The sequence below is a fragment of the Musca domestica genome, unplaced genomic scaffold, assembly GCF_030504385.1.
Source record: "Musca domestica strain aabys unplaced genomic scaffold, Musca_domestica.polishedcontigs.V.1.1 13, whole genome shotgun sequence".
In the NCBI taxonomy this organism is placed as follows: Eukaryota; Metazoa; Arthropoda; class Insecta; order Diptera; family Muscidae; genus Musca; species Musca domestica.
In genome coordinates, this window is record NW_026712172.1 from 9844638 (window position 1) to 9871223 (window position 26586).

The 26586-nt window shown below is 38.3% G+C and overlaps 4 protein-coding genes across 4 annotated transcripts; 2 read left to right on the top strand and 2 right to left on the bottom strand.

Annotated features, from left to right (window-relative positions):
• Positions 1-40: 40 nt before the first annotated feature.
• Positions 41-7789, top strand: LOC101889503 (alpha-tocopherol transfer protein-like). The gene is made up of 6 exons (XM_011297423.3): positions 41-360; positions 6673-6832; positions 6909-6990; positions 7058-7366; positions 7438-7574; positions 7634-7789. Exons 1-6 carry the CDS (start codon positions 270-272, stop codon positions 7692-7694), a joined length of 840 nt encoding a protein of 279 aa, XP_011295725.1. The 5' UTR covers positions 41-269; the 3' UTR covers positions 7695-7789.
• A 1754-nt stretch (positions 7790-9543) lies between these two features.
• LOC101889327 (uncharacterized) lies at positions 9544-14014 on the bottom strand. The gene is made up of 4 exons (XM_059118734.1): positions 13852-14014; positions 13417-13794; positions 10563-10682; positions 9544-10501 (listed from the first exon to the last, which is right to left on the bottom strand). The coding sequence occupies exons 2-4, from the start codon at positions 13719-13721 to the stop codon at positions 9544-9546; spliced, it is 1383 nt and encodes a 460-aa protein (XP_058974717.1). The 5' UTR covers positions 13722-13794; positions 13852-14014.
• A 3217-nt stretch (positions 14015-17231) lies between these two features.
• Positions 17232-18500, top strand: LOC131800767 (uncharacterized). Its single transcript, XM_059118453.1, has 2 exons — positions 17232-17422; positions 17479-18500. Exons 1-2 carry the CDS (start codon positions 17282-17284, stop codon positions 17797-17799), a joined length of 462 nt encoding a protein of 153 aa, XP_058974436.1. The 5' UTR covers positions 17232-17281; the 3' UTR covers positions 17800-18500.
• Positions 18501-20139: 1639 nt separating this feature from the next.
• LOC101888851 (probable 4-coumarate--CoA ligase 1) lies at positions 20140-25027 on the bottom strand. Its single transcript, XM_011297420.3, has 4 exons — positions 24719-25027; positions 24258-24661; positions 21186-21305; positions 20140-21124 (listed from the first exon to the last, which is right to left on the bottom strand). The coding sequence occupies exons 1-4, from the start codon at positions 24857-24859 to the stop codon at positions 20167-20169; spliced, it is 1623 nt and encodes a 540-aa protein (XP_011295722.2). The 5' UTR covers positions 24860-25027; the 3' UTR covers positions 20140-20166.
• Between the last annotated feature and the right edge of the window lie 1559 nt (positions 25028-26586).

Here is a 26586-nt window from a genome sequence, read left to right on the forward strand (position 1 = left end):
TCTTCAGTTTCATAACACTGTGATACATTTAAATAAATTTTATGACCCATCCACAAATAGCATATAGATATCGCCCCCTTTAGTTAGCACTTATCATTGAATTTGCAGCTAATAATTTCACATTCTTTGATAATACCAAAATAATTAACCTCTTGCAATTTGGTTGAAGCATATTTTAGTTCATGTTTTGAATGCAAATCGAAAAGTTTTAAAAAGTGATCAATTCATAAAAGCTAGTGCTGTTAAAAAATATAAGCTCTATAATAAAAATGTTTTTTTATGGAAATCATGATGAAGAAACTGCCGTGGACGGCCTGCAGCAGTGGTTTGAAGAAAACCCAAAGCTACCGAATAAGATAGGTATGTACATATATAAACTTGCACATAATAACAATCCCATGCCGTTTCGTTCTGTATTTTCTCTAAGTACGAAACGAAACATAACCAATACTCATTTATGGGTCTTCTCGTTTTGTGCTCTTTGTTTACTCTGCTGGATGGCGAAACAATGAAAACGAAACGAAAGTATATTACTCATAGCAAACGCTCGCTTGTATCATTGTAGAATAAACAAGGTAAAATTATTTCAGAAAACGCATATCGGTGGACTGAATTCTTATTCTACAAAAGTATAAAATAAAACTATGCTCTTTATATTGTTTTCTTATTCTTTATTTTTTATTATTTCCTTTACAAAAAATTTCGTTTCATAAAACAAGAAATGAGCAACAGCTGCGCATTTTCGGCAATTAACCTGCTCAAATTTAACTGAATAGAGAACCGGTTCCCATCCCTGATTTGTGTTTATACCATGGCTTTATGAATAAACATAATGACAATCAGTTTGGAAATTGAATGGTAAACATATGACTGCGCGAAGTAAACTTTTTAATTCCGCTAATATGACGTCAACATCAGCTAACAGCTTATTACAATTTTTTTCTAAGTGTGTCCGACTTCTGCAAATTTTATGTATGTATTTATTGTTTTGAAAAATAAAAGCAAAATATTTTCAAAGTCAATGATTGAAAGAAACATGCACCGCACTGATCGCGCATTAAAGCTATTAACCAGTCTTGCCATGGAATTGAAAGATTGGACAGTTTGATCACATTTGGAAGAACGAACAACTATTTATATTGAAACAAGTAAAAAAGCAGTAAGTTCGGCCGGGCCGAACTTTGAATACCCTCCACCATTTGGAACGAATTAGAAAATTTTCAAAAAAATAAAATCCAATAAAAATTCTTTTAAAATCTTTAAAATATCTAATATAGGAAGGTGCCGATATATGGGGGGATATACGATATTGTGGACCTACAAAGACAAATCTATATCTGCGTGTAAAGTACTCACAAGGAACTCCGTGTGTGGATTTTCAGACAATACGATTGGAAAATGTGTCTAAAATCATCAAAATACCGAATATCGCGGGGTACCGTTATATGGGAGCTATACGTTATCGTTAACCTATATAGAGAATTCTCTGTCGGTGGGTAAAGTGCTCACAAAGAACCCCTTGTGTACAAAGAACCCCTTGTGACCATTCCGTTGAAAAATATGGCTAAAAACATCAAAATTCCGAACATCAGGGGTACCGTTATATGAGGGCTATACAATATCGTGGATCTATATAAATAATTCTCTGCCGGGGTATAAAGTACCCACAAGGAACTCCTTGTGTGGATTTTCAGACAACTCCGATGAAAAATGTGGGTCAAATCATAAAATACCGAATATCGGGAGGTACCGTTATATGGGGGATATACGATATCGTGGACCTGTATGGACAATTCTCTCTTAGGGGGTGAAGTACTCACAAGGAACTACTTGTGTTGATTTTAAGACAATTCCATTGAAAAGCGTGGCTAACATCATCAAAATACCGAATATCGGAGGTTACAGTTATATGGGGGATATACGATATCGTGGACCTATATAGACACTTCATTTTGAGGAGGTAAAATGCCCCCAAGGGACTCCTTTTGTGGATTTTCAGACAATTCCGTTGAAAAATGTGGGTAAAATAATCAAAAACCAAATATCGGGGGTTACCGTTATATGGGGGCTATACGATATTGTGAACCTATATAGATAATTCTCTGCCGAGGTATAAAGTACCCACAAGGAACTCTTTGTGTGGATTTTCAGACAATTCCGTTGAAAAATGTGGGTAAAATCTGCAAAATACCGAATATCGGGGGGTACCGTTATATGGGGTCTATACGATATTGTGGACCTATATAGATAATTCTCTGCCGAGGTATAAAATACCCTCAAGGAACTCCTTGTGTGGATTTTCAGACAATTCCGTTGAAAAATGTGTGTAAAATCAGCAAAATACCGAATATCGGGGGGTACCGTTATATGGGGGCTATACGATATTGTGGAACTATATAGATAATTCTCTGCTGAGGTATAAAGTACCCACAAGGAACTCCTTGTGTGGATTTTCAGACAATTCCGTTCAAAAATGTGGGTAAAATCATCAAAATACCGAATATCGGGGGGTACCGTTACATGGGGGCTATACGATATCGTGGACCTATATGGACAATTCTCTGCCGAGGTATAAAGTACCCACAAGGAACTCCTTGTGTGGATTTTCAGACAATTCCATTGAAAAATGTGGGTAAAATCATCAAAATACCGAATATCGGGGGGTACCGTTACATGGGGGCTATACGATATCGTGGACCTATATAGATAATTCTCTGCCGAGGTATAAAGTACCCACAAGGAACTACTTGTGTGGATTTTCAGACAATTCCGTTGAAAAATGTGGGTAAAATCATCAAAATACCGAATAACGGGGGGGTACCGTTACATGGGGGCTATACGATATCGTGGACCTATATAGATAATTCTCTGCCGAGGTATAAAGTACCCACAAGGAACTCTTTGTGTAGATTTTCAGACAATTCCGTTGAAAAATGTGGGTAAAATCATCAAAATACCGAATATCGGGGGGTACCGTTATATGGGGGCTATATGATATCTTGGACCGATATAGCCCATCTTCGAACTTGACCTGCCTGCAGACAAAAGAGAGATCTGTGCAAAATTTTAGCTTCCTATCTTAATTCGTTTAGACTGTAGCGTGATTACAACAGACGGACAGACGGACGGACAGGGCTAAATCGTCTTAGAATTTTACGCCGATCAAGAATATATATACTTTGTTGGGTCTAAAATGATTATTTCGATGAGTTACAAACGGAATGACAAAGTTAATATACCCTCCATTCCTTTTTTGGTGGAGGGTATAAAAAGGGAATCTTTTGTAAACAAAAACCAGTAAAGAATGTCTTAAAGCCGGGCGGGCCGACTTTATGATACCCTACACCACTTTGCTAATTTAGTAGAGCTCCGCATAACAATTGAACGTTTTAATAGGAGAATTCAATTATACACGTCATGATTATTGTTATAATTTAAAGTTTAAAGGACAAAATATGCCGAAGCATTTGTATCTTTTAAATTCGGACTTGTATTGCCCATTTGGGGCACAATTAATATGAAATGGGATAAAAATATATATGGGAGCTATATCCAAATCGGAACCGATCTCGATAAAATTTGGCAAACATATTTCTGAGCTGCATTTGATATATTTCCCTGAATATCGTTGTTACGGAGTGCATATTACGGCTGTGGGTAACGAATAAACAAATCGGATGAACAGCTATATCTGAACCGATTTCGATCAAATTTGGCACACTTATTTTCAGGTCCAATCTAATCGTACGTGCAAAATTCCATACTATTCGGACTGATATTACACGTTTGGTGCACAATAAAAGGCAAATCGGACGAAGATATATATGGGAGCTATATCTAAATTTTTACCGATTGTCTCCAATTTCAATAGGGTTCGTCCTTGGGCCAAACAAATGATTTGTGCAAAATTTCATCTGGATAGGGCAATAAATGCGAACTGTATTTTGTTTACAAAAATACATGGCCAGACGTACAGACGGACGGTCGGACATGCATAAATCGACTCAGAATGTGATTCTATGCAGCTCATCAAAAGGAATTATGGGTCTATCTCGTTTCCTTTTGCCTGTTACAAACAAATGCACAAGGACATAATACCCTGACCACCTTGAGATGTGGGGTATAAAAAAATAGAATGGATGGATATTTTGGAGATACATGAAAATAGGGTGGAGAGGAAAAAATAAAAGCAGAATATATCAATGACAGAAAGTCTTGATATAACAAGACTCTGAAGAATCTTCACGAATGGTTCTTACGTTAAAAAATATCCTCGTTAAAACTATTACATCTCTAGGTTATAGCTTTAAATTAGAGAAATCCCTTCCATTTGTCGCTCGCATTACATAAATGAACAAATGCAACAAAGTCAAACGGCGTAATTTTTACATTTCTTTTTTTAATTTTATTGAATGGAAGCAAAAATGTAAGAAATAGCATCACATTTTAAAATAAGTTTAGATTTGTTCGAATTGGTCACCTTTGGCACGAATTATGGCCTTCAAATGGAAAATGAAACAGACACACGCTGCCCGAATCTTGCTCTGCGGTATTTTCGCCCATTCCCGGCGAAGGGCTTGCTTGAGGTGAACAACATTTTGGTATTTTTTAGTGCCAAACTCGCTTTCCAAAATACTCTAGAAACAATAGTCCAACGGATTGGTATCCGGAGATATTGGTGACCATTGTGCACTGGAAATGAAGCGAGAAATCTAATTTTTAAACCATTCTTGGGTGGCGCGTGCTGAGTGCGATGGCGCTTGGTCCTGTTGGAATTTCCAGTGTCTGCGGCCAAAATATTTGCGTATCCAAGGCTTCAATACACCCTCCAGAATATTTTCGCGATAATATTATATATAATAAAATTCGACATTTATTCTGATTAATTAATACGAGCCGAGAGCGACCTTCGGCTGCATTAGCGGCCCACACCATCAGCATGGCCGGCGCTTGAGTTCTGCTGGCCAACCGAAGGTGCACATTTTCAGCTGACCTCTTTGGCAAGTAAACACGATCATTTTGTTTGTTTAAAAACTGCTGGACAACGAATGTTTTCTCATCGGACCATCGAAAACCAAACTCGGCAGTTCACCACTTGTGATGCAACTCTTTAGCTCCTTGAGTCTATTTTCTTTCTGCTGTGGTGTAAGTTCTTGCACTTTTTGGAATTACAATGGCTTTACCCCGAGCTCATTTTTCAATAATTGCCGAATGGAATATTGCGATATGTTCAACTCACGAGCCATTTTTCGACCACGCGGGTTTCGATCACTTTCGAACCATTTCTGCTGATGTTGCTGTTTTTTCCGTCCACTTCTTTGACGTCGAGCTACGCTACCATAATCACTATAACGAGAGACGGTACGAGACGCAAAAGATTTATTCACATTTAAATGCTGGAGTGCTCTAACTATAGCCACTTGTGGTTTTCCAGCCAAATATAAAGAAATCACACTATGACGCTTGAATTCCATCACGAAAAACTTCTTTCTGGAAAATTCTCACCAAAATGCTTTTGTACTCTTGTAAACAATTTAATGAGCTATCACTGGAATAATTTTAACAGCTGTCGGACGAGTTTTTTTTCCATTTTTTCATCTCACCCTGTATTCTGAATTAGTGTGAAATTCTAAGACGATTTAGCGATGTCCGTCTATCTGTTATAATCACACTTTCTTTCGAACGAATTGAGATAGAAAGCTAAAATGTTGCATACATGCATAGTTTTCCAGTAGTAAACCGATATTCGGTATTTTCATGATTTTAGCGATATTATTCACCGGAATTATTTCAAATTTCATATTTAAAGTTCGTAATGGATACTACAGCCTATGACAAAAATTTCGTATGCAGGTGCATGTTTTTGTATAGCCCTCATATAACGGTACCTCCCGAAATTCGGTATTTTAATGATTTTAGCGACATCATTCACCGTAGTTGTTTCAAATCTGGTATTTGAAGTTCGTCCAGCCTAAGGCAGGAGATTGTCTGTGCAGGTCCCCGTTTTGGTAAAACCTCCATGATACCTCCCTATATTCCGTATTTCAACAATTTTTTTTCAAGTTTCGCATTTGAATGTTCTAATGGCTTATGACAAAATTTGCCTATGCAGGCCGACGTCATCGTATAGACCCTAATATAACTGCAACATTCGGTATTTTTAAGATTTTAACAGAGTTTTTAACGATTTTTTTTTTTTTTTTTTTTTGGTTGAATATTGTCAAATTCATTCCAAATGGTAGAGGGTATTCAAAGTTCGACCCGGCCGAACTTACAGCTTATTTACTTGTTAAGATTTGCAATATTAATGATAATATGGATACATATTGGCCTCCAAACTTTTCGTAAGTTTTAAAAGAGTGCCATATTCTAGAGATTTTTTTGCGTTTTGAAGGATAAAAGTTGCTCATAAAAAACTCTTAAGGTGAGAATACATAGACTTAAGCCAGTCAAATAAGCGCTTTATGTACTCTCACCCTTAGTCTTTCTTGAGCTCGCTGTGAATGTTTTAAACAACATATGTAGCATTCTGCTTTACCCAGAGATGGAAATTTTTAATTTTTCCAAAGAGAATTCAGGTTCTTTTGAAAAAATAGCCATTTGGCAAAGTGTCCCTGGCCCTCAAATACTTTTTTCCTCCACAATTAAACATTATTATTTTATTTTTTTCAGATCGCAACTTGCTGTGGCGCTTTTATAAACGTTCGTCCAAAGATGTTGAGGAGACTAAGAAGTTGGTGGAAACCTTTTACTCGTTGCGGCTAAAAAATCCACGGCTTTTCATCAATCGCGATCCATGTGATGTCGATACGGAAAATATGTATAAATATCTGTAGGTGTAATCTGTTTAATTAATACGTATTTTAAGAATTCGACCCGAATATAACACATTTTTAACTACCCCACAGACACATTGTCCCCCTGAGCAGGTTGACTCCGGAGAATTATCACGTCACCTGTGTTCAATTTCATAAATTGGATAGCAAATTGGTGAGACAACCTCCATCGAATTGAGGACAACGATTTCAAATTAAATAACTGTTTTTCTTTTTTTCAGATACACTTTACGGAGGATATTAAAACCTTTATTATGATTCAAGATTGCCACTTCATGGAGCCGGATGTGAAATTAGACAAAACAGCCGCCATTCTGTCGGATGGTGAAGTTGTCATCATGGATATGCGGGGCGTCACCATGAAGCAAGTTACTACCTTGATAATAAGTACCATGAGTGTATTTGTCAAATATATTAACCAGGCCTATCCGAATCGCCTGCGGGCGGTTCATATGATTAATTGTCCTTCGTATCTTGATAAAGTGTTGGCCTTTCTAAAACCATTTATGAACAGGGAGTTGTACGACATGGTGGGTAGTCAATGTTAACTTGAGCTTTCCAGCTTTTTGAGATTCTAAAACCCTAATTGATATTTCATTAGATGAAATGCCACACCAAAGGTCTTGAAAGTCTATACGAATGTATACCAAAGGACATGCTGCCAGAGGAGTATGGAGGCAATGCCGGTGGCATGGCGGAATTAAGTTTGGCATATAGGGACTATGTTGTGAAAATGAGGTAGATACCATTATTTTTTTTATATTTCTTGTTGTAATTCCGTTTCTTATTATTTCCAGACCTCTTCTAATGGACCCGGATTACTGGACGGTACAAACATCGTCGGAAGGTCAATGTTAACGAAATTATCGTGAATTATAATAACACAATCATCAATCAATCATAAATTAAAAACTTACAATAAAAAAATTAAATTTTCCAGCGGAACATGTCATTTGCTGTCCTAGGAATGTATCTTCCTATAGAAAATAAGTAAAAAAGCTTAAGTTTGGCCGGGCCGGACTTTGAATATCCTCCACCATTTGGAAAGAATTTAGCAATTTTCAAAAAAAAAAAAAAAAATAAAATAAAATCCGTTAAAAATTCTGTTAAAATCTTAAAAATACTAAATGTAGATGTCATATTAGGGTCTAAACGACGACCTGGACCTGCATAGGCAACTTTTGTCATAAACCAGTACAATATTCAAATGCGAAACTTGACTAAAAATTTCCGGTGAATAATGTCGCTAAAATTATCAAAATACCGAACATTGGCAGGTACCGTTATATGGGGGCTATACGAAGACGTTTACCTGCGCAGGCGATTTTTCTGTCTTAGGCTGTAGTATTCATTACGAACTTCAAATACCAAATTTGAAACAATTCTGGTGAATAATGTCGCTAAAATCAACAAAGTATCGAATATCGGGAGGTACTGTTATATGGGGGCTATGCGAAGACGTGGACCTGCATATCCAATTTTTCGTCTTAGGCTGTAGTATTCATTACGAACTTCAAATACCAAAGTTTAAATAATTCCGGTGAATAATGTTGCTAAAATCAACAAAGTACCGAATATCGGGCGGTACTGTTTTATGGGGGCTATACGAAGACGTGGACCTGCACATCCAATTTTTCGTCTTAGGCTGTAGTATCTATTACGAACGTCAAATACCAAAGTTGAAACAATTCTGGTGAATAATGTCGCTAAAATCAACAAAGTACGGAATATCGGGATGTACCGTTATATAGGGGCTATACGAAGACGTGGACCTGCACAGACAATTTTCTGTCTTAGGCTGTAGTATCCATTTTTAACTTCAAATTACCAAATTTTAAATAATTCCGGTGAATAATGTCGCTAAAATCAACAAAGTACCGAATATCGGGAGGTATCGTTATAAGGGGGGCTATACGAAGACGTGGACCTGCACAGCCAATTTTTCGTCTTAGGCTGTAGTATTCATTACGAACTTCAAATACCAAATTTTAAATAATTCCGGTGAATAATGTTGCTAAAATCAACAAAGTACCGAATATCGGGCGTTACTGTTTTATGGGGGCTATACGAAGACGTGGACCTGCACATCCAATTTTTCGTCTTAGACTGTAGTATTAATTACGAACTTCAAATACCAAATTTGAAACAATTCCGGTGAATAATGTCGATAAAATCAACCAAGTTCCGAATATCGGGAGGTACTGTTATGTGGGGGATATATGAAGACGTGGACCTGCACAGCCAATTTTTCGCCTTAGGCTGTAGTATTCATTAGGAACTTCAAATACTAAATTTGAAATAGTTCCGGCAAACAATGTCTCTAAAATCATCAAAATATCCAATATCGGGAGGTACCATTATATGGGGGCTATACCAAAACGTGAACCGGCATGGCCCATTTTCAATACCAAAAGTCCGCAGACATAATATACATTTGAGTAAAATTTTATCAACTTAATTCATTTAGTTCGTAAGCTAGAGTAATTTCCACAGACGGACGGACTTCGCTTAATCGACATAGAATTTTATGCTGATCAAGAATATATATACCGTGTGGGGTCTAAAATGTATTCTCGAGGTGTTACAAACGGAATGACAAATTTAATATACCCACCATCCTATATAAAAACTTCCCAACTTCTTGAAATAGTTTTTTCGCACAACTAACGCCAACATCAATGTCTAAGAAAAACAGCAATTTATTTTTTCAATATTCATTCAATTTCCTTAATTTAGTACACATCTCCGTAACATCCTTGCGTATAACTTTACCCGAAGCCGTTAGGGGTAAACTTTCAAAGAAATAAACACCCCCATGTAAATTCTCAAAGTGTTGCATTCGACTTGCAACATATTCACTGATCTCTGATTCCGTAATATTTGCACCATTACGCCTAATGACAGCAGCTGCCGGCAAATTGTCATAGATTAGATCGGGAATGCCGACCACACATACCTCGGCCACATCGGGTATTTCACAAATGACCTTCTCAATTGTGGTGGGTGAGAAATGGAAATTGTTGTATTTCATAATATCCTGGCGACGATCGACTATAAACAGTTCTCCGTCATCATTGAAGTAACCCATATCGCCGGTACGCACCCAGCCATCCTCAAGGAATGTCTTGCTATTTGCCTCGGGATTACAATAGTAACCTGAGCTGATAAATTTCGCCTGCACGTAAATTTCTCCCGTTTCATTTGGTCCCAATCGCTCTCCAGCATCGTTCATAATTTTAACCTTTGTATTGGCCACAATGGAGCCCGCAGAATTGCGAAGATTTACTTCACCACTCGACACGGCCCCACACAGCTCTGTCATGCCATAAAGAATGGGGAAAAAACAATTCACGGCGTACTCTTTAAATTTTGCAACCAATGGATAGGGCAGAGATTTTCCTGTGACTACCATGACCTCTATACTAGATAAGTCACTGGCTGCAAGGGTTTCGGGACAGGCCAAACACAATGGAATGTGGGATGGAGAGCTGGCTGCAAGGGTAATTCGATGCTTTTTCACAATATCATAGAAGTCCTTGGGTGTAAATGGGTTTTCTGATATCACACGTGTGGTGTGATTCACTGCGCACTGGACCAGCGTCAAAAGGCCCATTAACCAGTAAACGCTACTGAATACCAGCATTTTTTGATCTTCAGTTCGTTCGCTATCCAAAATAAATTTAATTTAATATTAATTTTTCTTTGGTTGTAAAATTTGAATTGTACCTTTGAATTCGATTCAAAACGGTGTAGTGAGATAAGCGTACGGCCTTGGGCAAACTTGTCGATCCGGAAGTGCACAGGAAAAAGGCATCCTGCCGTCCACCATGCTTGAGTACAGGTACTCTAAAAAAGAGAAAATTCAATTTGGAGACTTCAAATATGCATTGATTTTGGCAGAAAGTAACTGAGGAAACATATATATTTTCTGTAAATTCGGCCGGGCCGAACTCTGAATACCCTCCACCATTTGAAATGAATTTGGAAATTTAAAAAAAAAAAATAAAATCCGATAAAAATTCTGTTAAAATCTTCAAAATATCGTATGTATACGACGACGTGGACCTGCATAGGCAATTTTTGTCATAAGCCATTACAATATTCAAATACGAAACTTGAAAGAAAATCCGGTGAATAATGTCGTTAGCATCATCCAAATACCGAGTTTTGGGAGGTCCGTTATATGGAGGCTATACGAAGACATGGTCCTGCACAGACAATTTTCTGTCATAGTCAGTAGTATCCATTAAGAACTTCAAATACCAAACTTTGAAACAATTCCGGTGAAAAATGTCGCTAAAATCATCAAAACATGGAGCTGCATTGCCCATTTTCAATACCAAAAGTCCTGCAGACAAAATACATATTAGAGTAAAATTGTATCAACCTACTTAATTTCGTTCGGAAGCTAGAGTGATTTCCACCGTCGGACGGATATCGATAAATCGACACAGAATTTTGTGCTAAACAAGAATATATAGGGTGAGATGGAAAAACTGCAGCCAATTTTAGACTGCTGTCATTCCTAAGCCACTCGTCCGACAGCTGTTAAAATTATTCCAGTGAAAGCTCTTTATATTGTTTACAAGCATACAAAAGCATTTTGATGAAAATTTTTGCAGAAAAAAAATTATTCGTTATGGAATTCAAGGGTGACAGTGTGATTTCTTTATATTTGGTTGGAAAACCACTAGTGGCTATCGTTAGAGCACTCCAGCATTTCAATGTGAATCAATCTTTTGTGACTCGTACCATCGCTCGTTACCGTGATACTGATATCGTAGCCCGATGTCAAGGAAGTGGATGGTTGAAAATAGCAACATCAGCAGAAATGATTCGAAAAGTAAAGAAGCGATTTAATCGAAACCCGCGTCGCAGTGGCCGAAAAATGGCTCGTGAGCTAAACATATCGCAATATTCTATTCGGCAAATATTGAAAAATGAGCTCGTGGTAAAGCCATTGAAATTCCCAAAACTGCAAGAACTTACACCGCAACAGAAAGAAAATAGAGTCAAAAGAGATAAGGAGTTGCTTCTCTTAGCCGAAACTGGTGAACTCCCGAATTTGGTTTTCTTCGATGAGAAAACATTCGTTGTCCAGCAGTTTGTAAACAAACAAATGATCGGGTTAACTTTCCAAAGAGGTCAGCTGAAAATGTGTACCTTCGGTTGACTACCAGAACTCAAGCGCCGGCCATGGTGATGGTGTGGGCCTCCATAACAGCCGATGGTCGCTCTCCATTCGTATTAATCGACCGTGGCATCAGAATAAATGCCAAATATTATCTGGAGGTAATATTATATTCTGGAGGGTGCATTAAAGCCTTGGGCAAACAAACATTTTGGCCGCAGACCTTCGACATTGTAACAGGACTCTGCATGTCACTCAGCCCGCGCCACCCAAGAATGGTTACATAAAGAGGTTCCTCGCTTCATTTCCAGCGCACAATGGCCACCAAAATCTTCGGATACCAAACCGTTGGACTATTGTGTCTGGAGTATTTTGGATAGCAAGGCTTGCACTAAAAAAATGCCAAAGAGATGATCACCTCAAGCAATTCTTGCCAAAGGAGACCTATTCGAACAAATCTAAACTTATTTTAAAATTTGATGCCATTTCCGACATTTTTTTGCTTTCATTCAATAAAATTTAAGACAAAGAATGTAAAAATTATACTTAGAAAGGTAGAGGTTCAACAGTTCCGGCGATATCACCCGCTCCTTGAGGAAATCCCTGTTTCAGTCTAAAATATCCATATGTATAATTGAATCTCCAACGTTTCGAACTCGTGCGGAGGTAATATTCTTAACGTCCTAGAACAATGTGACATTATTGACATTGTTATCAAAGGTCTTTGATAAATCTAGATCCACCACTACTGTTCTATGGCACGATATGTTTTGGTTGAATCCTCGCGTAATATGTATGGGTATTGCGTATAGTGATGTTGTGGACGGACACCGTGTTAATTTTCGGAAACTGGATAACTTCCTCTGAAGCTAGGGAGGAGTGAAGCCTCAATAGTCTTTGCTTAAGCCAAATTGGGTTGTATGATTCGCCTTTGCTGGCATTATTGCCTAATTTCAGTAGCAGGACCACTCTGCTCATTTTCCAGACTTCGGGAACTCTGTGGGTGGCTAATGACAGGTTGACCCCTTTTAATATATTTTTCCAACATTGGCATTGATATTACGTCCGAGACCAACGCTTTGGATGACTTAGCGTTTCGGATGACATTTATAGCATCACCCATTGTAAACTATGATGGTATCTCCCCGGTGGGAAGACATCGTATACGATGAGTACTCTTGACTTCGCCCTATCGCTCTCGGAGTGTTCGACAAATTGGCGACTAAAATAGCCAGTGCACCTCTTCGAATCTATTCTATTGGGTGAATATAAAGAAAAGTCTCTAATGCCCTCGTTGGTGTATTTCTCATTCCCCCGTTGATTTTGATAGTGCACTTTGAATCCCTTGATGTCCGCCTAACTACAGACGCGTCTTATTTTAATTTTACCATGATCGTCGCCAAAATCCATTTCGTTTCATTCCGAAATATTGTTACCAAGAAAACCTACCTGAAATCTGTATCCGAATATTTTTCATTTAAAACCTCCATGACGTTTGGAACTCCTTCAATGTGATTGCGTACCGTATAGATAACAGTATCTTCAAGACCACGCTCTTGCAAAGCTTGTTGAACCTTATCATAAATATCACCATCACAAAACATAATTTTGGGTTTGGTCAGGGAGTAGGTGTGTCTGAGACCCTTGACATTGGCACTGGGGTCTGTGGTGCTCAAAGAATATGAGAGCCACATAATCACTGTTTCCCGCACAGATGCCAACCACATCGGTCTGTTCCAGCTTGAGTTTTCCATAATGCGTGGCAGCACGGCATGACAGTTCAGCCATTTCTCGATTTGTGAACTGCTTGCCACTTGGATAGCTTATCTATTACAAATACGAAATCTATAATTTTAGGCTAAAATATAATGTTTCGCCCTTTACCTGCATTACATGATCAGGATCTTTTCGCATAGCCTCCAATATGAGCGAACCAATCGAGTCATTTAAACCGTAGCTAGGCTCTATTATGGGTCCATGCCAGATTTTTGTATCCTCATTGTAATAGCTCTGGGATTCAATCATATCGAAACCAAGTGTTGACAGATCTTTTGATGTTTAATAACTGAAAGTGGACCCGACCACGTCTGGCCTCTTATAAGCGCAAATTTCCATACGCCCCAATTTAAGATAATCATTTTTGGATAATACATGCCTAGATGTCTTGATTTGAAGATAATTAGCCAAAGACAATTAAGTCGTTAAAGGCATTACCAAAAATCACAAAGAAAAACGTCTGGGCGAGATTATTGGTTATTTGTTAACAACAAATAAAAATTGGAAAAAAATCAACGCGATTAAATCATGAAAAAAAACACTAACAAGGTAAATCCCTAGATATGAATTTTTATTTTTAATTTGTCTTGGAATAATTTTCAGGCATCACCGGATTTTGGACTCAGCTCCATGGATTTGGTATTTGGGAATAGACAAAAAAACAAGTGAAAAAGCAGTAAGTTCGGCCGGGCCGAACTTTTAATACCCTCCACCATTTGCAACGAATTTGGAAATTTGTAAAAAATAAAATCCTTAAAAGATTCTTTTAAAATTTTAAAACTACCGAATATAGCCGTTATATTGGGGTCTATACGACGTGGACATACATAGGCATTGTTTGTCATAAGCCATTACCATATTCAAATTCGAAACTTGAAATAAACAGTGAATAATGTAGCTAAAATCATCAAAATATCGTATATAAGGAGGTGCCGTTATATCGGAGCTGTGCGAAGACCTGGACCAGCATAGACAATTTTTTGTAACAGGCTGTAGCATCCATTACGAACTTCAAATACCACATCTAAACAATTTCGGTGGGTATTGTACCTAAAATCGTCAAAATACCGAATATAGGGAGGTACTGATATATGGGGCCTATACGAAGACCTGGACCCGCACAGACAATTTTCTGTGATAGACTGTAGTTCCCATAACGAACTTCAAATACCAATTTTGAAACAATTTCGGTGAATAATGTTGCTAAAATCATCAAAATACCGAATATAGGGAGGTACCGTTATATGGGGGCTATATGAAGACGTGGACCTGCACAGAAATTTTTCTGTCTTAGGGTGTAGTATCCATTTTGAACTTCAAATACCAAATTTGAAACAATTCCCGTGAATAATGTCGCTAAACTCATCAAAATACCGAACATCGGGAGGTACCGTTATATGGGGGCTATACGAAGACGTGGACCTACATGGCCCATTTACGAACTTAACCTGCCTTCTGGAAAAATAAACATGTGTGCAAATATCTCAATTCATTCGAAAGATAGCGTGATTACAACAGACAGACAGACGGACAGACAGAGAGACAGACAGACGGACAGACAGACGGACATCGCTAAATCGACTTAGAATTTTACGCTGATCAAGAATATATATACTTTGTTGGGTCTGATATGAGTATTTCGAGGAGTTACAAACGGAATGACAAAGTTAATATACCCTCCATAGTATGGTGGAGGGTATAAAAACGAAGTCCCTGGTAAAACAAGTAAAAACCCCAAAATCATCAAAATACCGAATATCGGGAGGTACTGTTATATGGGGGCTATACGAAGACATGAACTTGCAAAGACAATTTTCTGTCTTTGGCTGTGGTATCCATTACGAACTGCAAATACCAAATTTGAGACAAATCCAGTAAATAATGTCGCTAAATTATCAAAATACCGAGTATCGGGAGGTACCCCGAATATCGGGGGGCATACCAAAACGTAGACCTGCAGAGACACTTTTCTGTCTTAGACTGTAGTATTCATTAAGAACTTCAAATACCAAATCTAAAACAATTCCGGTGTAAAATGTCGCTAAAATCAACAAAATACCGAATGTCGGGAGGTATCGTTATATGGGGGCTATACGAAGACGTTTAACTGCACAGACAATCTCCAGTCATAGGCTGTAGTATCTATTACGAACTTTAAATACCAAATTTGAAACAATTCCGATGAGTAATGTCGCCAAAATCATCAAAATACCGAATATCGGGAGGTACCGTTATGTGGGAGCTATACGAAAACGTGGACCTATATAGACAATCTCCTGTCATAGACTGTAGTATTCATCACGAACTTTAAATACCAAATTTGAAACAATTCCGGTGGATAATGTAGTTAAAATTATCAAAATACCGAATATCGGGAGGTACCGTTATATGGGGGCTATACCAAAACGTGGACCTACATTGCCCATTTTCAATACCAAAAGTCCTGCAGACATAATATACATTTGAGTAAAATTTTATCAATCTACTTCAATTCGTTCGGAAGCTAGAGTGATTCCCACAGATGGACGGACATCGCTAAATCGACATAAAATTGTACGCTGATCAAGAATATATATATATACTTTGTGGGGTCTAAAATGTATATTTCGAGGTGTTACAAACGGAATGACAAACTTAATATACCCTCGATACTATGCATAAAAAGTTCATCGACTACCGGGGAGATGTAAAAATTCTTCCTTGGTTCAGAGAAGATTGTCCATCCAATAATTTACTGAAAAAAAAGTAAACTCTCGATGTTGGTGAATTGTTTCTATTGAAAAAAGATCTCGCTTGGGCTCGGTAAAATTTTCTGTATAGAAAAAGCTTTTCCCGGTGCTCAGTGAAATTCAGTAAAAAAGTTTTCCTCTGGGGTGGGGGAATTCATTTCTATTGAAAAAAAACGCTCCTGTGGGTAGGTAAATTTTTGAATCTATCGAATAAAAGACATCCCCAGGGGTTGTGAATAGAAAAAAGACCTCCAGCGGGTTCAGTATTTATTTTCTATAGAAAATAAATCTTTCCGGGGATCCGTTAATTTTTTTCTATAGAAGAAACCCTTTCCTGTATTGGTGAATTTTTTCCATAGCAATAAAAAATAATAATCCATCCCTGACTATCAGTCATTGCCAAAACAATACGTTTATTGTTTGGTGACAACTCTCCCAGCCAAGAAATTGCCATAGGTGAACGTTCGAGTAGAATCGCCATATAACGTTATCAGCCAATGGTAATTCATTGATGTTCGTCTATTTGATTTGTCATTGTGCAGGTGTAAGCAGATAAAGTACACACGAACTCGCCTGGGTTTATGTGTTGCCAAAATACAAATGATTTGGATTTGTGGCCTTCTCCTTCGATAAAGCATCAAATAAACGCTGCCTTTAGTTATCATAAATTTTTAACGCCTATGAATGTGTTATCTACAACTTCTCATCTTTGGCTCAGTTGCACGTGGAAAATTAATTCCAATGAAGTACGTCTGCAATATATTTTCAGTTGCTAAACAGCAAAAAGCTTGTCAACAATCGGCTTGAGCATGAATCCAGGCCAAACTTATTATGACAGGGAAACGAAAATCTGGCATGGGCCAACAACAGAACCTCGTTACAGTTTAGATGACTCAATTGGCTTTGTGGTACTGGAGGCTTTGCGAAAATATCCCGATCATATATCCCAGGTACAAGAAAGCAACATTTTCCCCGGAACCACTAATAGTTTTGTCATTTACCGCAGATATGCCATCCAACGGGAAATCAATTTTCGAATCGTCAAATGGCTGAAATGTCATGCCGAGTTGCAGTTCATTTCGGTAGACTAAAGCTACAGCAAACCGAGGTGGTTGGTATTTGTGCGGCAAACAGTGACTTTGTGGCACCAATATTCTTTGGAGCCATGTTTTCTGGTCTTTGCTTGAGTACCACAGACCCCAGTACCAATGTCAGAGGTCTGAAACACATCTATTCTGTGACCAAACCCAGGGTAATGTTTTGTGATGGTGATATTTATGGGAAGGTACAAAAAGCTTTGCAGGAGTGTGATATAGGAAACCTTTAATGGATCTTCGTATCTCGCCGAACTGAGTCGATCTAGCTATGTATGTTCGTCCGTTTGTCTGTCACGCTACAGGTCGCAATTATGGGCCGATCCTCACGAAATTGAAAATGTAGGTGGGGCTAGATGATCGCATAATATTGAGGGGTTGACATGGACCAAAAACAGAAAAACAGTCATAACAAAAGCCTGTTCTTTTTTAAGATGTATGTTTAAGGCCTTGAAGTGGCTCTACAGGTCACAATTAAAAACCCATCGTCACGGAATTTTGCATGAGGTTAGGGCTTAGGACAGCGCAGAAGTGTAGCTGAATAACTTCCACCATTTGCAACGAATTTGGCAATTTTCAAAAAAATAAAATCCGTTAAAAATTCTGTTAAAATCTTACCGAATTTAGCCGTTATATTTGGGTCTATACGACGACGCAGACCTGTATAGGTAACTTTTGTCATAAGTTATTACAATATTCAAATGCCAAACTAAAAAAAATCGGTGAATAATGTAGCAAAAATCATCAAAAACCGAATATAGGGAGGCTATGCCAAAACGTGGACCTGCACAGCCACTTTTCTGTCATAGTCTGTAGTATCCATTACGAACTTCAAATACCAAATTTGAAACAATTCCGGTGAATAATGTCGCTAAAATAATCAAAATACCGAATATCGGGAGGTACCGTTATATGAGGGCTATACGAAGACGCGGACCTGCACAGCCACTTTTCTGTCATAGTCTGTAGTATCCATTACGAACTTCAAATACCAAATTTGAAACAATTCCGGTGAATAATGTCGCTAAAATAATCAAAATACCGAATATCGGGAGGTACCGTTATATGAGGGCTATACAAAGGCGTGGACCTGCACAGACAATTTTCTGTCATAGACTGTAGTAGCCACTGCGAACTTCAAATACCAAATTTGAAACACTTCCGGTGAATAATGTCGCTGAAATTATGAAAATACCGACTATCGGGAGGTACCGTTATATGGGGCTATACCAAAACGTGGACCTACATCTCCCATTTTCAATTCCAAAAGTTCTGCAGACATAATACACATTTGAGTAAAATTTTATCTACCTATTTCATTTCGTTCAGAAGCTAGACTGATTTCCACAGACGGACAGATGGACGTACATAGCTAAATCGACATAGAATTTATTATACCCTACACCACAAGGTGGTCAGGGTATTATGTCTTTGTGCATTTGTTTGTAACAGGCAGAAGGAAACGAGATAGACCCATAGTTCCTTTTGATGATCTGCATAGAATCACATTCCGAGTCGATTTATGCATGTCCGTCTGTCCGTCTGTCCGTCTGTCCGCCCGTCCATGTATTTTTGTAAACAAAGTACAGGTCGCATTTATTGCCCGATCCAGATGAAATTTTGCAAAGATCTTTTGTTTGACCCAAGGACGAACCATATTGAAATTGGAGATAATCGGTCAAATTTTAGATATAGCTCCTATATATATCTTCGTCCGATTTGCCTTTTATTGTGCACCAAACGTGTAATATCAGCCCGAATTGTATGGAATTTTGCATATACACCCAAATTAGGCCTGAAAATAAGTATGCCAAATTTGATCGAAATCGGTTCAGATATAGCTATAGCTCCCATATACATTGTTCATCCGATTTGTTATTTTTGTCCACCGCCGCCGTAATATGCACTCTGCAACAACAATATTTGGAGAAATATATCAAATACAGCTCAGAAATACATTTGCTAAATTTTATCGAGATCGGTTCAGATTTGGATATAGCTCCCATATATAACTTCGTCCGATTTACCTTTTATTGTGCACCAAATGTCTAATATTTGCCCAAATAGGATGGAATTTGGCACATACGACCGAATTGAGTCTATAAGCTAGTGTGCCAAATTTGGTGAAGATCGGTTCAGATATAGCTATAGCTCCCATATATATTGTTCATCCGATTTGTTGTATTTGTTACCCACAACCGTAATATGCACTCCCTAACAACGATATTCAGGGAAATAGCTCCCATATATATCTTTATCCGATTTCAAATTAATTGTGCACCAAATGGGCTATACAATTCCGAATTTAAAAGATACAAATGCTTCGGCATATTTAGTCCTTTGAACTTTAAATTATAATTATAATCATAGCGTGTATGATTGAATTCTCCCATAAAAACTTTTAATTGTTATGTGGAGCTCTACTTAATTAGCAAACTGGTGTAGGGTATCATAAAGTCAGCCCCGCCCGACTTGAAGACTTTCTTAACTGGTTTTTCTAAAAAAAAATCATCGACCCTAAACTTCTCGACTTTTTGGAATAGTTTGTTCCACAACAAACACCAACCTCAATGTCCAAGAAAAAACAACAGTTTATTTTTTTAACGTTCATTCAATTTCTTTAATTTGGCACACATTTCCGTAACATCCTTGCGTATAATTTTACCCGAAGCCGTTAGGGGTAAACTTTCAAAGAAATAAACACCCCCATGTAAATTCTCAAAGTGTTGCATTCGACTTGCAACATATTCACTGATCTCTGACTCCGTTATATTTGCACCATTACGCCTGATGACAGCAGCAGCCGGCAAATTGTCATAGATTAGATCGGGAATGCCGACCACACATACCTCGGCCACATCGGGTATTTCGCAAATGACCTTCTCAATTGTGGTGGGTGAGAAATGGAAATTGTTGTATTTCATAATGTCCTGGCGGCGATCGACTATAAAAAGTTCTCCGTCATCATTGAAGTAACCCATATCGCCGGTACGCACCCAGCCATCCTCAAGGAATGTCTTGCTATTTGCTTCCGGATTACAATAGTAACCTGAGCTGATAAATTTCGCCTGCACATAAATTTCTCCCGTTTCATTTGGTCCCAATCGCTCTCCAGCATCGTTCATAATTTTAACATTTGTATTGGCCACAATTGAGCCCGCAGAATTGCGAGGATTTACTTCACCACTCGACACGGCCCCACACAGCTCTGTCATGCCATAAAGAATGGGGAAAAAACAATTGACGGCGTACTCTTTAAATTTTGCAACCAATGGATAGGGCAGAGATTTTCCTGTGACTACCATGACCTCTATACTAGATAAGTCACTGGCTGCAAGGGTTTCGGGACAGGCCAAACACAATGGAATGTGGGATGGAGAGCTGGCTGCAAGGGTAATTCGATGCTTTTCCACAATATCATAGAAGTCCTTGGGTGTAAATGGGTTTTCTGATATCACACGAGTGGTGTGATTCACTGCGCACTGGACCAGCGTCAAAAGGCCCATTAACCAGTAAACGCTACTGAATACCAGCATTTTTTGATCTTCAGTTCGTTCGCTATTCAAAAATTGAAATTTTTTATTAGAACATTTCTTTTTGTTGGTAAAAGAAGACATACCTTTGAATTCGATTTAAAACGGTGTAGTGAGATAAGCGTACGGCCTTGGGCAAACTTGTCGATCCGGAAGTGCACAGGAAAAAGGCATCCTGCCGTCCACCATGCTTGAGTACAGGTACTCTAAAAAAGAGGAAATTCAATTTGGAGACTTCAAATATGCATTGATTTTGGCAGAAAGTAACTGAGGAAACATATATATTTTCTGTGAATTCGGCCATGACAGACTCTGAATACCCTCTACCATTTGAAATGAATTTGGCAATTAAAAAAACAAATAAAATAAAATCCAATAAAAATTCTGTTAAAATCCTCAAAATACCGTATGTATTCGACGACGTGGACCTGCATAGGCAATTTTTGTCATAAGCCATTACAATATTCAAATACGAAACTTGAAAGAAAATCCAGTGGATAATGTCGTTAGCATCATCCAAATACCGAGTTTTGGGAGGTCCGTTATATGGAGGCTATACGAAGATATGGTCCTGCACATACAATTTTCTGTCATAGTCAGTAGTATCCATTAAGAACTTCAAATACCAAACTTTGAAACAATTCCGTTGAAAAACGTCGCTAAAATCATCAAAACATGGAGCTGCATTGCCCATTTTCAATACCAAAAGTCCTGCAGACAAAATATATATTTGAATAAAATTGTATCAACCTACTTAATTTCGTTCGGAAGCTATAGTGATTTCCACCGTCGGACGGATATCGATAAATCGACACAGAATTTTGTGCTAAACAAGAATATATAGGATGAGATGGAAAAACTGCAACCAATTTTAGACTGCTGTCATTCCTAAGCCACTCGTCCGACAGCTGTTAAAATTATTCCAGTGAAAGCTCTTTATATTGTTTACAAGCGTACAAAAGCATTTTGGTGAGCATTTTCCAGGAAAAAAGTTATTCGTGATGGAATTCAAGCGTGATAGTGTGATTTCTTTATATTTGGCTGGAAACCCACAAGTAGCTATCGTTAGAGCACTCCAGCATTTAAATGTGAATCAATCTTTTGTGTCTCGTAACATCGCTCCTTACCGAGATACTGGTATCGTAGCCCAACGTCAAGGAAGTGGACGGAAGAAAACAGGAATATCAGCAGAAATTGTTTGAAAAGTAAAGATGCGACTTGATCGAAACCCACGTCGCAGTGGCCAAAAAATGGCTCCTGAGTTGAACATATCGCAATATTCTATTCGGCAAATATTGAAAAATGAGCTCGTGGTAAAGCCATTGAAATTCCCAAAACTGCAAGAACTTACACCGCAACAGAAAGAAAATAGAGTCAAAAGAGATAAGGAGTTGCTTCTCTTAGCCGAAACTGGTGAACTCCCGAATTTGGTTTTCTTCGATGAGAAAACATTCGTTGTCCAGCAGTTTGTAAACAAACAAATGATCGGGTTAACTTTCCAAAGAGGTCAGCTGAAAATGTGTACCTTCGGTTGACTACCAGAACTCAAGCGCCGGCCATGGTGATGGTGTGGGCCTCCATAACAGCCGATGGTCGCTCTCCATTCGTATTAATCGACCGTGGCATCAGAATAAATGCCAAATATTATCTGGAGGTAATATTATATTCTGGAGGGTGCATTAAAGCCTTGGGCAAACAAACATTTTGGCCGCAGACCTTCGACATTGTAACAGGACTCTGCATGTCACTCAGCCCGCGCCACCCAAGAATGGTTACATAAAGAGGTTCCTCGCTTCATTTCCAGCGCACAATGGCCACCAAAATCTTCGGATACCAAACCGTTGGACTATTGTGTCTGGAGTATTTTGGATAGCAAGGCTTGCACTAAAAAAATGCCAAAGAGATGATCACCTCAAGCAATTCTTGCCAAAGGAGACCTATTCGAACAAATCTAAACTTATTTTAAAATTTGATGCCATTTCCGACATTTTTTTGCTTTCATTCAATAAAATTTAAGACAAAGAATGTAAAAATTATACTTAGAAAGGTAGAGGTTCAACAGTTCCGGCGATATCACCCGCTCCTTGAGGAAATCCCTGTTTCAGTCTAAAATATCCATATGTATAATTGAATCTCCAACGTTTCGAACTCGTGCGGAGGTAATATTCTTAACGTCCTAGAACAATGTGACATTATTGACATTGTTATCAAAGGTCTTTGATAAATCTAGATCCACCACTACTGTTCTATGGCACGATATGTTTTGGTTGAATCCTCGCGTAATATGTATGGGTATTGCGTATAGTGATGTTGTGGACGGACACCGTGTTAATTTTCGGAAACTGGATAACTTCCTCTGAAGCTAGGGAGGAGTGAAGCCTCAATAGTCTTTGCTTAAGCCAAATTGGGTTGTATGATTTGCCTTTGCTGGCATTATTGCCTAATTTCAGTAGCAGGACCACTCTGCTCATTTTCCAGAATTCGGGAACTCTGTGGGTGGCTAATGACAGGTTGACCCCTTTTAGTATATTTTTCCAACATTGACATTGATATTACGTCCGAGACCAACGCTTTGGATGACTTAGCGTTTCGGATGACATTCATAACATCACCCATAGTAAACTATGATGGTACCTCCTCAGTGGGAAGAGATCGTATACGATGAGTACTCTTGGCTTCGCCTTATCGCTCTCAAGATGCACAAATTGGCGACTAAAATAGCCAGTGCACCTCTTCGAATCTGTCACCATTACTTCGTTTAAAGTTATTGTTTTTTTACCAAGGTTCGAGAGTAATATAACCATTACTTCAAGTTTACTCATATCAGTTCCAAAGTTGCGACACTTCAGATCCGCTTGTGCTCCTGGGTCAATCTGTTGACTTCCACTATCAGTTCACAGACTCTGGGATAAGTAGGGTTGCTGCTTATTTGACACTGAGCTTATTTCCATTGGGTGAATATAAAGAAAAGCCTCTAAAGCCCATCTATGGTGTAGTTCACATAGCCCTATTAATGCCTAGGTAATACAATCTTTGGACATTCTGCAAGATTTTGATATTGCACTTCTAATACATTACTGTCCGTCAGACTATTAACCATGAACGTCGCCGAAATCCATTTTGTTTCATTCTGGAATATTGTTACCAAGAAAACTTACCTGAAATCTGTATCCGAATATTTTTCATCTAAAACCTCCATGACGTTTGGAACTCCTTCAATGTGATTGCGAACCGTATAGATAACAGTATCTTCAAGACCACACTCTTGCAAAGCTTGTTGAACCTTATCATAAATATCACCATCACAAAACATAATTTTGGGTTTGGTCAGGGAGTAGGTGTGTCTGAGACCCTTGACATTGGCACTGGGGTCTGTGGTGCTCAGACAAAGGCCGGAAAATATGGCGCCATAGAATATGGGAGCCACATAATCACTGTTTCCCGCACAGATGCCAACCACATCGGTCTGTTCCAACTTGAGTTTCCCGTAATGCGTGGCAGCACGGCATGACAGTTCAGCCATTTCTCGATTTGTGAACTCCTTTCCACTTGGATAGCTGATCTATGATAATGTGTATGACATAATTATGGGTAATGAAATAATATTTTGTAGTTATACCTGTATTACATGGTCAGGATCTTTTCGCATAGCCTCCAATATGACCGAACCAATCGAGTCATTTAAGCCATAGCTAGGCTCTATTATGGGTCCATGCCAGATTTTTGTATCCTCATTGTAATAGCTCTGGGATTCAATCATATCGAAACCAAGTGTTGACAGATCTATTGATGTTTAATAACTGAAAGTGGGCCCGACCACGTCTGGCTTCTTATAAACGCAAAATTTCCGTCCGCCTCAATTTAAAATAATCATTTTTAGATAGTACATGTCTAGGTGTCTTGATTTGAAGATAACTAGCCAAAGACAATTAAGTCGTTAAAGGCATAACCAAAAATCGCAAAGAAAAACGTCTGGGCAAGATTATTGGTTATTTGTTAACAACAAATAAAAATTTGAAAAAAATCAACGTGATTAAATCATGAAAAAAAAAACACTAACAAGGTAAATCCCTAGATATGAATTTTTATTTTTAATTTGTCTTGGAATGTTTTTCGGGCATCACCGGATTTTGGACTTTGTTCCATGGAAAAAATTATGACATGGTATTTGGGAATAGACAAAAAAACCAAGTCCCTGGTAAAACAAGTAAAAACCCCAAAATCATCAAAATACCGAATATCGGAATGTACCGTTATATGGGGGCTATACGAAGACGTGGACCTGTATAGAATATTTTCGGTCTTAGGCTTTAGTATCCATTATGAACTTAAAATTCCAAACAATTCCAGTGGATAATGCCGCTAAAATTATCAAAATACCGAATATCTGGAGGTACCGTTATATGGGGGCTATACGAAGACATGAACCTGCACAGACAATTTTCTGTCTTTGGCTGTGGTATCCATTACTAACTCCAAATACCAAATTCGTAACAATTCCGGAAAATAATGTCGCTAAAATCATCAAAATATCGAATATCGGGAGGTACCCCGAATATCGGGGGCCATACCAAAACGTGGACCTGCAGAGACACTTTTCTGTCATAGACTGTAGTATTCATTACGAACTTCAAATACCAAATTTGAAACAATTTTGGTGAATAATGTCGCTAAAATCATCAAAATACCAAATGGCGGGAGGTACCCGGAATATCGGGGGCCATACCAAAACGTGGACCTGCAGAGACGTTTTTTTGTCTTAGGCTATAGCATCCATTTCGAATTTCAAATACCAAATTTCAAACCATTCCGGTGAATAATGTCGCTAAAATCATCAAAATACCGAATATCGGGAGGTACCATTATATGGGATCTATACGAACACCTGGACCTGCATAGTCAATTTTCCGTCACAGGCTGTAGTATCCATTACGAACTTCAAATACCAAATTTGAAACAATTTTGGTGAATAATGTCGCTAAAATCATCAAAATACCAAATGGCGGGAGGTACCCGGAATATCGGGGGCCATACCAAAACGTGGACCTGCAGAGACATTTTTTTGTCTTAGGCAATAGCATCCATTTCGAATTTCAAATACCAAATTTCAAACCATTCCGGTGAATAATGTCGCTAAAATCATCAAAATACTGAATATCGGGAGGTACCATTATATGGGGTCTATACGAACACCTGGACCTGCATAGTCAATTTTCCATCACAGGCAGTAGTATCCATTACGAACTTCAAATACCAAATTTGAAAAAATTCCGGTGAGTAATGTCACTAAAATCATCAAAATACCGAATATCGGGAGGTACCGTTATATGGGAGCTATACGAAGACGCGGACCTTCACAGACAATATTCTGTCTTAGGCTGTAGTATCCATTACGAACTTCAAATACCAAATTTGAAACAATTCCGGTGGATAATGTCGTTAAAGTTATTAAAATACCGAATATCGGGTGGTGCCGTTGTATGGGGG